Genomic DNA, 16,887 nt, shown 5'->3' on the forward strand with positions numbered 1-16,887 from the left:
CTTGTTTGCCTTCTCCACAACATTTTATTTGTGATGGCTCCAATTTAAGTTGTTCTTAATGGTAATTCCTACGTATTTAGTAGAATCGACAACCCTTCAATTTGTACGATGAACCGTGTAACGAAATGTTTGTAGTACATATGTTGAGTACCTTACAAGTTCTATTGTTCAGGTCAAGTACCACTTTTCGCACCATGCGGATATTGAGTCAATCATTTTGTAATTCGTATTGACCTTCTGACAAGTTCACCAGACGGTAAACGACAGTAGTATCTGCAAGCAATCTAAAAGGTATCATCGTGTCGTCTCCTAAATCATTTGCACAGATGAAGAACAGCAGAGGGTCTATAACGCTTTTTGGGGAAACTAAGATAATACCTCAGTAAACTGACGGAAAGCTTTCCTTCAGTTACTACCTTTCTGGTAGGAAATCAAGAAACCTGTAGCACAACTGAGACGATAATAGACGCGCAATTTGTTCAGAAGACGCTTGTGAGGAATTTACATTCGGTCTGGAGAGCTTTGTTGCTTTCTATATGGATCGTGTAAATATACATTTAGGACTCTCCAGTACATAGCTGAACCCGATCACAAACTTTCTACAAAGTGAATACTCTGCAGTGGGTAAAAGATTTTATTCATAACTGCCGTGATGCTATAAGGAAAATCTCATCGCTGCACCGTCTACCACAAGCGTCCTGATACTGTAACGTCAGTGAGAGACTCTGTAGTGTTCCTGGCTCTAGGGGCCAGTGCTTTAGTCCTACAAATTACACTTGATCTCAGCATGATTGTAACAGCAGATTACGACGTCACGGGGTGAGATAGCGCACCCACGAAAGATGAAGCACTCGAAGGGAATTGTAGCAGAAGCTACTTGCATTGTGATCGGCTGCTGTAGTGGCAGGTCAAGTGGACTGCTGACTTGTCTGCGAGGTAAACCGCTTATTTTCTTTTATCAGTATTAAATAGATTACGCTTCAGATGTGCTCCAAAATAGGATAGGAGACCCCCTCAGTACTGTACAAATGACGTACACTCCTGGAAATTGAAATAAGAACACCGTGAATTCATTGCCCCAGGAAGGGGAAACTTTATTGACACATTCCTGGGGTCAGATACATCACATGATCACACTGACAGAACCGCAGGCACATAGACACAGGCAACAGAGCATGCACAATGTCGGCACTAGTACAGTGTATATCCACCTTTCGCAGCAATGCAGGCTGCTGTTCTCCCATGGAGACGATCGTAGAGATGCTGGATGTAGTCCTGTGGAACGGCTTGCCATGCCATTTCCACCTGGCGCCTCAGTTGGACCAGCGTTCGTGCTGGACGTGCAGACCGCGTGAGACGACGCTTCATCCAGTCCCAAACATGCTCAATGGGGGACAGATCCGGAGATCTTGCTGGCCAGGGTAGTTGACTTACACCTTCTAGAGCACGTTGGGTGGCACGGGATACATGCGGACGTGCATTGTCCTGTTGGAACAGCAAGTTCCCTTGCCGGTCTAGGAATGGTAGAACGATGGGTTCGATGATGGTTTGGATGTACCGTGCACTATTCAGTGCCCCCTCGACGATCACCAGTGGTGTACGGCCAGTGTAGGAGATCGCTCCTCACACCATGATGCCGGGTGTTGGCCCTGTGTGCCTCGGTCATATGCAGTCCTGATTGTGGCGCTCACCTGCACGGCGCCAAACACGCATACGACCATCATTGGCACCAAGGCAGAAGCGACTCTCATCGCTGAAGACGACACGTCTCCATTCGTCCCTCCATTCACGCCTGTCGCGACACCACTGGAGGCGGGCTGCACGATGTTGGGGCGTGAGCGGAAGACGGCCTAACGGTGTGGGGGACCGTAGCCCAGCTTCATGGAGACGGTTGCGAATGGTCCTCGCCGATACCCCAGGAGCAACAGTGTCCCTAATTTGCTGGGAAGTGGCGGTGCGGTCCCCTACGGCACTGCGTAGGATCCTACGGTCTTGGCGTGCATCCGTGCGTCGCTGCGGTCCGGTCCCAGGTCGACGGGCACGTGCACCTTCCGCCGACAACTGGCGACAACATCGATGTACTGTGGAGACCTCACGCCCCACGTGTTGAGCAATTCGGCGGTACGTCCACCCGGCCTCCCGCATGCCCACTATACGCCCTCGCTCAAAGTCCGTCAACTGCACATACGGTTCACGTCCACGCTGTCGCGGCATGCTACCAGTGTTAAAGACTGCGATGGAGCTCCGTACGCCACGGCAAACTGGCTGACACTGACGGCGGCGGTGCACAAATGCTGCGCAGCTAGCGCCATTCGACGGCCAACACCGCGGTTCCTGGTGTGTCCGCTGTGCCGTGCGTGTGATCATTGCTTGTACAGCCCTCTCGCAGTGTCCGGAGCAAGTATGGTGGGTCTGACACACCGGTGTCAATGTGTTCTTTTTTCCATTTCCAGGAGTGTATTTAGATTTTAATTCTACAGTTTATTTTAGATAAACAATCGATTAGCTAAAGAGACATGAATCACTTGATGCGCTATCGTCAGTGTAAATAATGACCGCCCTGCGATGTTGCTGATATCAACCAAGCGTTGCTAAGTATGATGGCATAGTGCTGGGACTTGTGCAATTAAGCTCGGTCATCTCCGAACAAAGCAGAGCATATCACGAGTTTAGGAATTTCTAATTTGTGATGTGTTAACAATATGTGCAGAGTTATTCAAAAAGAAAGAATAGTTTCAGTTGTTTATTACAGACAAGCTGTAAAAGATAGGAACACATTGAGAATGTCACTGGATAGAGGAAGGTTCAAAGTTTTGACAGAGCTACGCTGTTGTTTGTTTATCTTAACAACACCATTCCACAACCTTGGATTGGAAGAAGTGAATAGCAAGATCTTACATTGCTTTTGGCCTTCCAGGTCACTAGATCTCACACCTCGAGATTTTCTCCTGTGGGTGAACCGGTACATAAAAGACAGTCTTTGACCCATCTATGGCAGCTGCTCTTCAAGAGCTCAGAAATCGAATTGTTGAAGCTGGCGATTCAATAAACACTGGCGTGCTGATTCCTTTGTGGAATGATATCGGCTACCGTTTCGATGTTTCTCGAGCAACGCATGGTGCTCACGTATATTTTATGGTATAGTGTCTGTGCGAACATAAAACTTTGAACCTTCCTCTATCCAGTGATACGAGCAATGTGTTTCTATGTTTCATAGGTAGTTTGTAATTAACAATTGAAATCCATTCTTTCTTTTGAATAGTCCTATACTGTTCAGTTCTAAAGTGGTAAAAGACTGAATATTTGCTAATGGCAGTAAATGATAATCTGCCGTGTGTACCTGATAGGCGTAAGCGTGGCTATGCAACATTGTAGAGGTCAGTCTTGTATTTGTTCTGATGGAAAACGTTTATAATAAAAATATCTGGCATACCTATAAGCCACCGACTTCATTAGTTAGATGAGAGAAAAGCTTGAGCCAGTTTCACTGGAATACCATAAAACCTCTCATCGAAAGCAACCATCTGAATTCCTATTGATGAAATTGCAGGAAGACGCCAGGCTGATGGAAATATTAGAACTTTAGTGTCTTGTTCTGATTTGTCAAGAGACAATTAGACCGCTTACCTACTACTCCAGTACAAATGGAGGCAGTTACGTGCCATATGTGTGGTACCGCAGAGAGGAAAATTACTCACTGCTTCTATAACCGAGTGTACTGTATTATCCGCACATTTAGTCTCCTTTTTTGTATACATCATCAAAAATCTTTATTGCAGGTAAATACTGGATGCACATACATAAAATAGATGATTACACTCTTCCTTGGTAAATGACATTTTCAAGGATGTAAATTTAAAAAGAAACATTGTTACAATGCTGTTCCAAACATATAAAAATTTAAGGGTGATTATCAGAAACAACAGTCCTCATCGTTTCAAAATCTGAAAGCATAATGGAACATGTGAAGAAAATGTACAAAAAAATAACATGCTGCTTTTTGAGGTGTGGTCAATAGATTAGATTAGATTAGATTAACACTAGTTCCATGGATCATGAATACGATATTTCGTAATGATGTGGAACGAGTCGAATTTTCCAATACATGACATAATTAGGTTAATTTAACACCATACTTAAGTTAATATAATAACTTTATTTTTTGTGTTTTTTGTTTTTCTTTATTTATTTTTTTTCAATATTTTTGTTCTTTTTTTCTTAATTTATATCTAAAAATTCCTCTATGGAGTAGAAGGAGTTGTCATTCAGAAATTCTTTTAATTTCTTCTTAAATACTTGTTGGTTATCTGTCAGACTTTTGATACTATTTGGTAAGTGACCAAAGACTTTAGTGCCAGTATAATTCACCCCTTTCTGTGCCAAAGTTAGATTTAATCTTGAATAGTGAAGATCGTCCTTTCTCCTAGTATTGTAGTTATGCACACTGCTATTACTTTTGAATTGGGTTTGGTTGTTAATAACAAATTTCATAAGAGCGTATATATACTGAGAAGCTACTGTGAATATCCCTAGATCCTTAAATAAATGTCTGCAGGATGATCTTGGGTGGACTCCAGCTATTATTCTGATTACACGCTTCTGTGCAATAAATGCTTTATTCCTCAGTGATGATGTTACGAGAACTACTTATTTCAACTTTCTGCACTCTTCCAGTTAGGTACGAATTAAACCATTTGTGCACTGTCCCACTCATGCCACAATACTTGAGCTTGTCTAGCAGAATTTCATGATTTACACAATCAAAAGCCTTTGAGAGATCACAAAAAATCCCAATGGGTGGTGATCGGTTATTCAGATCATTCAAAATTTGACTGGTGAAAGCATATATGGCATTTTCTGTTGAGAAAACTTTCTGGAAACCAAACTGACATTTTGTTAGTACTTCATTTTTACAGATATGCGAAGCTACTCTTGAATACATTACTTTCTCAAAAATTTTGGATAAAGCTGTTAGAAGGGAGATTGGACGGTAATTGTTGACATCAGATCTATCCCCCTTTTTATGCAAAGGTGTAACAATAGCATATTTCAGTCTATCAGGGAAAATGCCCTGTTCCAGAGAGCTATTACACAGGTGGCTGAGAATCTTACTTATCTGTTGAGAACAAGCTTTTAGTATTTTGCTGGAAATGCCATCAATTCCATGTGAGTTTTTGCTTTTAAGCAAGTTTATTATTTTCCTAATTTCAGAGGGAGAAGTGGGTGAGATTTCAATTGCATCAAATTGCATAGGTATGGCCTCTTCCATTAACAGCCTAGCATCTTCTAATGAACACCTTGATCCTACTATATCCACAACATTTAGAAAATGATTATTAAAAATAATTTCAACTTCTGACTTTTTGTTCGTAAAGTTTTCATTCAATTTGATGGTAATACTGTCTTCCTCTGCTCTTGGTTGACCTGTTTCTCTTTTAATAATATTCCAAATTGTTTTAATTTTATTATCAGAGTTGCTGATTTCAGACATGATACACATACTTCTGGATTTTTTAATAACTTTTCTTAATATAACACAGTAGTTTTTATAATTTTTGATAGTTTCTGGGTCACTACTCTTTCTTGCTGTCAGATACATTTCCCTTTTCCGGTTACAAGATATTTTTATACCCTTAGTAAGCCATGGTTTGTTACAAGGTTTCTTACGAGTATATTTAACTATTTTCTTGGGGAAGCAGTTTTCAAATGCATTTACAAAAATGTCATGAAATAAATTATATTTTAAATTGGCATCAGGTTCACGGTACACCTCATCCCAGTCTAACTGCTGTAGGCTTTCCCTGAAATTTGCAATTGTTAAATTGTTGACTGAACATACTACTTTGGAGGACTGTTTAGTATTGCTGAATGGAACTATGCCATATATTGTAACTAGCTGTGCACCATGATCAGAAAGACCATTCTCAACAGGCTGAGCATTTATCTGGTTAAACTTATCTTGGTCTATAAAGAAGTTATCTATCAGTGAGCTGCTATCCTTTACCACCCGAATAGGAAAATCAATAACGGGTGTCAAATTGAAAGAACCGAGTAATACTTCAAGGTCATTTTTCCTATTACCCTCTTTCAGAGAATCTACATTGAAGTCCCCACAAATAATAATTTGCTTCCCCCTGTCTGACAGATAGCACAACAAGGAGTCCAAATTTTTCAGAAATAGATGAAAATTTCCTGATGGGGACCTATATACAGTTACAATTATAAATGTGCCTTTATTTAATTTAAGCTCACAGGCACATGCTTCTATATGTTTCTCTACACAAAACTTTTTTGTTTCTATACTTTTTGCACAATGATAACTTTTGACATATATGGCAACTCCTCCTTTCTCCATATTTTCTCTCATTACATGTGCAGAGAGCTTATAACCACTTACATTTACCTTATCCATATCAGTAACAATGTGATGCTCAGACAGGCATAGTATATCTATTTCATTCTCAGCTTCTAAATCTTCCAAACAAACCAGAAGCTCATCTACTTTATTCTTTAAACTCCCAATATTTTGATGAAATATACTTACATTATTTTTAATTATACTTTTATGAGAACCTTTCCTTATTCTAACATTTGCAGTACTCTCCTGTCTGAGTTTCTCATTGTGCTTAGGCCTAGTTCCTATACCAGTGGTCACATGGTGTTCAGAGAGGCAGATTATGTCAATTGGGTTGGGTGACTTTAGTTCATCAATACAATTACCTAGGACTGAGATACAACTTGGTGCAGATAAAATTTCTGGTGATTGGTGAAAATTTATAATTGTTAGCTGTGATTGGTGATCCAATGTGCTAGAATTGTGCTGTTGAATTTCTTTCCTAAACTGAAGATTTGTTTCAATCCTGACCTCTCGTAGAACTTGACATCTTTCTGTCTTACCTATCCTAAAAAAAGTGCTGCTCCTACACCTGTAACCACTGATATTTTACCATTCATGGCAGTGCCTCCCCCCCTTAAATTTCCTGCTATTACCCCAGCCAATTTCCCCTTCCCTTTCCTGTTGAGATGTAGGCCGTGCCTGGTATAGTCCCACCTACTGAGATAATCAATAGGAACCACACCAATATGAGCCCCCGCACCCGACACAAGCAGCCGTTCCAACTCCAAATTAACTCTCCCAACAGAAGAGTTCAAATGAGGCCGGTCATGGCGTCTCAGGACAGATACAAATTCAACATTGGTGTGTCTCGATGCCGACGCAATCTTTACCAGGTCACACTCTATACTGTACCCAGGATCTCTGTCGATGCTGTTCCCTGGCCCTCACACAATAACCACGGTGTCTTCCCTGGTAAATCCTTTACAAAGTGAACCTAAATCCTCTGTCACCTGATCCAGACTAGCACTTGGTTTGAAAAAATTTGTGACCTGGTATTCTGGTCCTAATTCCTCCTGCAAAAGTTGGCCTACACCTCTGGCATGAGAACTGCCTAACAACAAAACTTTCTTCCTTTTCGATGACTTTCCTACATTCTTTTTCAATTTCCTATTGAAAGTTTGTTGTGTCCTGTCTACACCTACCTCCGTAATAAGAAAACCGTACAGTACTCATTCGTTTCTAAGGAGGTACAGTCATTGATTAAGGTGACTCCAGTTCAGAATTTGTATCGAGATAAATGCTCGTTGTTGTTGTGTTCTTCAGTACAGAGACTGGTTTGATGCAGCTCTCCATGCTACTCTATCCTGTGCAAGCTGCTTCATATCCCAGTACCTACTGCAACCTACATTCTTCTGAATCTGCTTAGTGTATTCATCTCTTGGTCTCCCTCTACGATTTTTACCCTCCACGATGCCCTCCAGTACTAAATTGGTGATCCCTTGATGCCTCAGAACATGTCGTACCAACCGATCCCTTCTTCTAGTCAAGTTGTGCCACAAATTTCTCTTTCCCCGATTCTATTCAATACCTCCTCATTAGTTATGTGGTCTACCCATCTAATCTTCGGCATTCTTCTATAGCCCCACATTTCGAAAGCTTCTATTCTCTTCTTGTCCAAACTATTTATCGTCCAAGTTTCACTTCCATACATGGATACACTCCATACAAATACTTTCAGATGCGACTTCCTGACACTTAAATCTATACTCGATGTTAACAAATTTCTCTTCTTCAGAAACGCATTACTTGCCATTGCCAGTCTACATTTTATATCCTCGCTACTTCGACCATCATCAGTTATTTTGCTCCCCAAATAGCAAAACTCTTCTACTACCTTAAGTATCTCATTCCCTAATTTAATTCCCTCAGCATCACCCGAGTTAACTCGACTACATTCCATTATCCTCGTTTTTCTTTTGTTGGTGTTCATCTTATATCTTCCTTTCAAGACACTGTTCATTCTGTTCAGCTGCTCTTCCAAGTCCTTAGCTATCTCGGATAGAATTACAATGTCATCGGCGAACCTCAAAGTTTTTATTTCTTCTCCATTGATTTTAATACATACTCCGAATTTTTCTTTTGTTTCATTTACTGCTTGCTGAATATACAGATTGGATAACATTCGGGATAGGCTATAACCCTGTCTCACTCCCTTCCCAACCATTGCTTCCCTTTCATGTCCCTCGACTCTTATAACTACCATCTGGTTTCGGTACAAATTGTAAATAGCATTTTGCTCCCTGTATTTTACCCCTGCCAACTTCATAATTTGAAAGAGAGTATTCCAGTCAACCAATAGCTTTCTCTAAGTCTACAAATGCTAGAAACGTAGGTTTGCCTTTCCTTAATCTATTTTCTAAGATAAGTAGTAGGCTCAGTATTGCCTCACGTGTTCCAATATTTCTACGGAATCCAAACTGATCTTCCCCGAGGTCGGCTTCTACCAGTTTTTCCATTCGTCTGTAAAGAATTCGCGTTAGTATTTTGCAGCCGTGACTTATTAAACTGATAGTTCGGTAATTTTCACATATGTCAACACCAGCTTTCTTTGGGCTTGGAATTATTATAGTCTTCTTGAAGCCTGAGGGTATTTCGCCAGTCTCATACATGCTTAGCACTGTTAAATTTACATAACATCAAATATAATCTGTTAATACACAAGTGGCCACGAATTCAGTGACTTCCTTTACACTGTAACACCATTATCTAACTGCACTCAGAAAATTCATAACATACAAAACGTACTTTTTCGTGAAAAACAGTTTTTCATTTGTTTGTCGACAAACAACAAGTACTTTATTGCAGGTTTCTCTAATCCAAGTGCTGATGATATGCCACAGTTTATATCAATGAAGCAGTTCTCTGGTAGAAAGATTCTCATTACTGTCCATAGCAGAACAGAGCCTAAAACTGAAAATAAGAACTTTAAATACATTTACACAACTTTTGAATTTTGCGGTGCTGCTGTGATATGATGCCGGTCGTTTATACGCAGCCCATTTCCTATTGACGTGGGCAGGACTAATATTTTTGTCACATCACGTTTCGGAAAGAGCCTTACTCTCAAGATGGGTTAGAACACTAACATGTCTCTGCTCCATAGAACGGAGCGTAGTAAAACAGCACATTATGAGAGTAATAGATTTTGGCTTAAGTAACAAATGTTGATAGCAATATCTTCTTGTTATTCTTGTATCTTTTGAATGCCGATTCTATGATGTTATCTCTAGCGCACTAGAGAAAGTGCTACTGGTTTCGCCATAAGTCTCCGCAGAGTTTTGAAGGGGAAAGTAAAAGTACCACACGTTTCACACAAACATGAAAACATTGAGCGTAATCTAACTTAATGTATGGAATAGTATGATGAACCAGATTAAGCCCCACGTTTTCTCTGCGACTACGGCGAGGCCGTCTTGCTCTTATAGGCTTTGCTTTATGTGCAGGCACACGGAGACCAACGAGAAGATGAAGCCTCGGCGGGATTGGTCGCAAACTGCCGCCATGCTGGTGACAGTAATGGTATTACTGACGTTCAGTTGCGCAGAGGGCGCCATCTCCGTCGACGTAACCTGCACTCAACAGATCTGTGAGGTAAGCAAACTGATATTCACATACTGGATGACAGTCTCAACCAGGCTTTCTCACACATTACAACTACCAGTTCTATGTATCCGTGTATCTCATGCTTGTTTTCTAGGGTCATCCTTTACCTTCCATTGTTTCGTCATTGACTCTAGTAAAGAGCTTCGTTGGTCCACCTGCCATCAGTTCGCCTAGTTGCATTTTCCACTCACCACTAATTTGTTAGCATACTGGACTCGCATTCGGGAGGATGACAGTTCAAACCCGCGTCCAGCCATCTTGATTTAGGTTTCCCGTGATTTTCGTAAATAGTTTCATGCAAATACTGGGATGGTTCGTTTGAAAGGGCGAAGCCAGCTTCCTTCCCCATCCTTCCCTAATCCACCGTGGTGCCAAAATGGCAACTGACTCTGAGTAAAGAAAAGTGCGAAGTTATTCACATAAGAACTAAAAGAAATCAGCTAAATTTCGATTACGCGATAAGTCACACAAATCTGAAGGCTCTAAATTCAGTTAAATACTTAGGGATTACAGTTACAAATAACCTAAATTGAAACGATCACATAGATAATATTGTGGGTAGAGCAAACCAAAGACTGCGATTCACTGGCAGAACACTTAGAACGTGCAACAGGTCTACTAAAGAGACTACTTGCACTACGCTTGTCCTCCCTATTCGGGAGTATCGCTGTGCGGTGTGGGATCCGCATCAGGTGGGACTGACGGATGACATCGAAAAATTACAAAGAATGGCAGCTCGTTTTGTATTAGCGCGAAATAGGGGAGAAAGTGTCACAGACATGATACGTGAATTGGAGTGGCAATCATTAAAACAAAGGCGTTTTTCATTGCGACGGGATCTTCTCGTGAAATTTCAATCACCAGTTTTCTCCTCCGATTGCGAAAACATTCTGTTGGCACCCACCTACATGGGGAGAAATGATCATCACGATAAAATAAGAGAAATGAGGGCTCGCACAGAAAAATTTAAAAGAAAACAAAAAAAAGGCTATAATAAAGCAGACTATGAAATTCAGCTGTGGTATCGACAGAATACGACACAGCTACTAAACTTGACTTCACTGACATAATTAATGAGTTTACTTCCCTCAAAGCTAGGAAAAATTATAATACCAAAATAGAAGTCTTGGAAAGGAATATGTTCACAACACTTCGTTATAGCTATTTTCCTTTTGTTTCCAGTTGCTAATTAATGTGATATTAATAACTGATGAAGAGCCAATAAAATCTGTCCTTTATTATACTAAGTCTACAACTTGGCTTCTGCCAGTTTGCAGTAGACAGCAGTAGCGGGTAGCGGCGGTGCAAGTTCAAATGGCTCCAAGCCCTATGCGACTTAACATCTGAGGTCATCAGTCCCCTATAACTTAGAACTACTTAAACCTAACTAACCTAAAGACATCACACACATCCATGTTCAGGCAGGATTCGAACCTGCAATCGTAGCAGCAGCGCGGTTCTGGACTGAAGCGCCTAGAACCGCTCGGCCACATCGTCCGGCGGCGGTGCAAGTGGTAGATCCTAAGCGTTGTACAGTAAGTTTAACCATTTGTAAACATAACGCCATCAAAATATTAGTAGATTTGTGATTACATCAACAAGTTATTCCTCACTGCATACGTCAACGTACGAGCCCAATTCTCGGCATTTGTGGGAAGTTTTAATTTTGTGCTTTAACATGAAGAAATCTGCGGCTTAGGCTCATAAAATTCTGTGTAAACCTATGGAGAGGCACCTATTAGTGAAAGAACATGCAGAGAATTGTTGCAACGATTGAAGAACGGTCATTTTGACGTCGAAGACCGTCACGGTGGTGGAAGACAGAAGGTTTTCGAAGCTGCTGAAACAGACGTTAAGAAGAAGGTCGTTGTGGAAACCAACTGATGCGTTTGAAGGCATGCACTGAAAGACAAACGGCAACAGCAGAGAGACAGACAGGAAAAGCTGATTCTGCAGCATGACAGTGCTCGACCCCATGTCGCAAAACCTATCAAAACATACTTAGGAACGTTGAAATGTGAAGGTCTGTCTACCCGCCCTATTCTCAAGGCGTTGCTCCCTCTGAGTACTACCTCTTTCGATCAATGGTACACGGTCTGGCTGACTAGCACTCCCAGTCATATGAACTAGTACAAAGCTATACCGTTTCGTGGATCTCTTCAAACTATGCCCAGATCTTTCCCCGCGGGATTCGTATGCTGCCCGAAAGATGGAAGAAAGTAGTGGATAGCGATGTCCAACACTCTGAATGGCATTTTTTTAAAAAGTTTTCACAATAGAGCCTCGAACTTAGAGGAAATCGGCGGAAGCATAGTTGTAGACCTAATACATCATATTAAACGAAATTTACAGTAACTGCCATAAACAATAAGACATAGATGATGAAGGAGAAATACCGACTTATGCAGCATGAAGGCTGTAGTAACAAGACACAGATTTTGTTTTACTTACAATTCTTTTAGAAAGTTACACAGTTTGTTGTTTATTTAGTACAATGATACGTTTAATTTCCCGTATGCAATATTTTTGATCCATATAGCTCATTTAAGTAAAGTTAAATTAACCTCTTACCATCAAAGTTGTACCAACGGCGCAGGATAATCTCAGTACGGCCCTGTACACGGGAGTTAAGGGTAATGAACAACATAAAGAAATATCAAGTTTGCGAAAATTTCACACAGTTTCTGCTGCAAGACTAATATTCAAGTCTAGCCAGGAAACACTGACAAAAATTGTTCTGTTTGTGGGAAATGTGGCAGCGAGTCGTGGTATTCTAGTTAGCGTTGCTGACTCTCGATCATGGGGCCTCGAGTTCGATTACCAGCCGGGTCGAAGAATTTCCACACTCTGGACTGTGTGTGTGTGTGTGTGTGTGTGTGTGTGTGTGTGTTTCGTCGACATCGTCATTTCACCATAAACAACGCGCAAGCCACCGATGTGGCGTCAAAGACTTGCACCGGGTCGCTTGACTCCCCAGATGGGGATGGTCAGCCAGTGATGCCACATACACAATTTTTGTGGGAATTCTTTTGAAAGGTGCCACAATAAACGACTCACCAGAAACATGAGGGATGACATAGTTTCGAAAAATGTACACTGCACAGACTTTTTAATTAAAAAGTGAAGCATCAGTGTTGTGTTCACAAAATGTACTTGGCATACAACATAAATGTGGCAAGAAAACAACAGATTACCAACAATTTGCAATAATTTATTAATAGGGAGATTATAGTAATTAATTTTAGTATACAGTGGTGCGTGGCACTATTTCAGTATTGACCTGCACTGCTTGTGCAATGTCCAGTAACGCTCTTCTTGGCGACGAGTGCAGCAATGATCCTGATACTGTCTTGAACGACAGCCCGTAGATATTTTGGCTCAACACACCCCTCTCTCGCCACCCCACTACCTGTTTTTGAGAAAATCGGCCCTAAAGTTCATGAAGAGCAAAGGACTCAGAATTGACAGGGTCGATGGATAATTAAAAATCGAGCATTTTTCTTCATCGTGTAGCGGGTCCACAAGCGCATATTTTCATAGAAGTCTAGGGAATGGTTACTCCACATATATACTCACGAAGAAAACCCTGCTCAAGGAAAGCGCCGCTCGTGTAGCACCTAAGGCATCTTGCTGCAGAGCAGAAAACCTGTGTTTGACTACTGAAAGCTTTCTTCAGTTTTTTCCATTTCTATTTTTTTCCGTTTTAAAACCGTAAGTTGCTAATTAGAAGTTTTGTCCGATACTGGATTCCTAAGGTGCACTTACTAGGCGCTCAGTCCGGAACCGCGCGACTGATACGGTCGCAGGTTCGAATCCTGCCTCGGGCATGGACGTGTGTGATGTCCTTAGGTTAGTTAGGTTTAATTAGTTCTAAGTTCTAGGGGACTGATGACCACAGATGTTAAGTCCCATAGTGCTCAGAGCCATTTTTTTGCACTTACTACAATGTCCAGCCACAACGATGTGACCACCGCCAGCGTTCAGCGTTAACATGCAGTAACCACTCACAGACGCCAGGTGGTAGCACTAGCAGTGGGGGTGTATAAAGTGTATCACTGTCGTAATGCAGAAAAGCAGCAAGTTATCTGACGTCCAAACCGGCATGACGATTGGTTTTCGGACCCAGTGTGGAAACATTTCCAAAAGAGCTAAGTTTGTAAACCGAACACATGCCGCTGTGTTTAAAGTACAGGGTGTCCCACCCAAACCTCCCTGATTTCAAAGACTTAGGAAAAAGAAAACACAGTAGATACAACGGAAAATGCACCACATTGTAGAGCATCTCAAAGAATTTATTTATTTATCATCAATACGCCTCTATATGTGAACCATTTGTAGCACGAAAAATATCGAGTCTACATTCAGTTTCTTGCCAATTCTTTGTAACATTTCCTCTGTTATTGTTGTAATCGTATTAGTGATACGATGTCGCAATGCAGGAATATCGTCCACTTTGGCCGCGTACACGCGGTTCTTCACGAATCCCCACATGAAAAAATCAAGCGGCGTAATGTCGGGTGAAAGTGGTGGCCAGGCAATGGGTCTTCCGAATCCGATCCAATGATTGGGAAATTTCCTGTCCAGGAACCTGCGAACAGCCGTTGACCAATGCGGCGGAGCTTCATCTTGTTGAAAAAAGATTTTGGGTGGCAAATCTTGTATCTGAGGGTGCACAAACTGCTCCAACATGTCCAGCTACGCTGACCCATTCACTGTTTGTCCCACAAAGAAGAACGATCCAACAATCCTGTTGTGCATTAGCCCGCACCAGATGTTTAGGGCTATCACGAATATGTTCAATGACAACATGCGAATTTTGCGAACCCCAAATCCGAACGTTATGCCTATTAACCCTTTCCGATAGATGAGAGGTTGCCTCATCTGAGAATAAATATCTTTCTAGGAAGCTAGCATCCATATAAATACGCTGCAGTATATCCGCAGCAAATTGTTGTCGGCGTGGGTTGTCGTTCGCCGTCTGATGTTGCAGAATTTGCTCTTTGTAAACATACACACGAAGACGCTGGTGAACTACTCGATGCAATGTTGATCGAGGTGTATCAAGTTGCCTAGATGCTTGACGAATTGACTTACGTGGGCTTCTGAGAGACGTTTCTACGATGTCCTCCACTGTCTCTTCTGAAACTCCGTAACGTGCACCGCCAGAATATTTCAGAACACTTCCTGTTGCCAGAAACTTCCTATACCATTTCTTAACTGTTTTCACGTCAGGTGGATCATATTCATACACACGACGATAATTTCTTTGCACAGTAATTGGCGATTTTGTTTCTGTGAACCACACTACTGCTTGCATGCGCTGCTGTGGAGTCGCAATTTTCAATTCCTGCGACCATGCTGCACTCTGGCAACGATACTTGGCACTCCTGACGTGGGAATATAAATTCTTTGAGATGCTTTACAGTGTGGTGCATTTTCCATTGTCGTATCTTCTGTGGTTTCTCTCCCCAGGGTCCTTGAAGTCAGGGAGGTTTGAGTGGGACCCCCTGTATACCGTGATTTATTTTCAAAGAATATTCTTAAGAATTTATTTTATTTACTAGCGATTCATCAAGAACATTAACACATTTAATCACACTATGTAAGCGTGGAAGTAGTTGCCAGGGAGTAACTGATGAAATCATAACCACATTCCTTTCATCAAATGGGAATTTTATTCACTTTAATAGTGCCTAAGAGTATTTTTTAAAAGAAACAGATTTAAAATTATAATCAGAAAGCACCCTCTAAATATCAAGCTACGATTTTTTCAGAGGCAGAAAGAAACAAGTTTGGACTGTATGAGCTTTCGGGCAGAGAACCTTGCCGCTCCCTTTTGACACAGCCCTAGTTGCGACGGCTCACGACAGCCTCTGAAAGACTACACTGGTGCAAATCTACAACACACCAGATTACTTTAAACTAAAAGTTTAAAAAAATTACACAAGCACTCAAACTATGCACCCACGTAGGAGGGATTGAAATGGTACAAAACACTAAAAATTAAAATATTAACTTTGCCACCGAAGGTACAACTTGATTTTAACTTCTAAGAAAAGTCTTACAGTGGAAGGGTGGCAACTTTATATACTAAAATGATCATTTAAATAAAAGCCAATTAAATGCAATCTTATATAAAATTCTACAAGGTTGGCCAAACAAGTTAAGATGCTCTACAGTACACAGATACCGCCTGTCAAGGTGATAGGCAAGATCAAAACATAGTTCAGGAATTAGGCCGTTACACTCCGAGCAATAAATTCGTTAACACACCAAATCCGACAGAGGCAGCTCCGAACGACAGACAGACACTAACTGCCTAACAAATGCGGACAAGAGACAGACGAGCAAGCTGGGGACGAGAGACTGACCAAGAAAACAAGTAGAATTTAACAAGAGTAAATCACACAACATATCACCAGTCACTTAACTTGTAATAAACTGCGATTTCTCGAGAAGACCTGGCGCAGCACCCCCAAATCGCTCTCCCGAACCGTCCGCTGCCATCCGCTTCAACGGGCGCAGGAAGGCGCGCCGATCTCCCGTCTCACGGCGTCGCAGATCGCACCGGCCAGACCGATGTCGTGGGTTGACTCCTGCTGCTCTCTTGTCGACCGCGAAGCCACTATCCCTCGCTATACGGCGCGGCCTACTGGACTCACGTGCGCCGACGCTCAAGACGGACAAGTCATCTTGTGTCCCAGTGCGCGACCGACCAACCGATCGATCCAACCGCCAATGACCATTGCCTGAGCAAACTCGAGCAGACTGGCGGCCTAACGCGCAGACTCGGATACAGGAACCAAGATCCGACCGGGCGACCAGTCGCTGAGTTCTCTTACCGGCTTTAAAGGTTGATCCGAACGAAAGACATACTAGCACTCCGG

General features: G+C 41.8%; 1 protein-coding gene across 1 annotated transcript in view; it reads left to right on the plus strand.

Annotated features, from left to right (window-relative positions):
* The window catches only part of LOC124623058, a 240,575-nt gene that overhangs the window by 46,778 nt on the left and 176,910 nt on the right, over positions 1-16,887 (plus strand). Inside the window, exon 2 of the mRNA XM_047148851.1 lies at positions 9,841-9,988. Within this exon, the coding sequence (XP_047004807.1) occupies positions 9,841-9,988 (148 nt within the window). The remainder of the gene's footprint in view (positions 1-9,840; positions 9,989-16,887) is intronic.

This window comes from Schistocerca americana, chromosome 7 (genome assembly GCF_021461395.2).
Source record: "Schistocerca americana isolate TAMUIC-IGC-003095 chromosome 7, iqSchAmer2.1, whole genome shotgun sequence".
NCBI classification, from domain to species: Eukaryota; Metazoa; Arthropoda; class Insecta; order Orthoptera; family Acrididae; genus Schistocerca; species Schistocerca americana.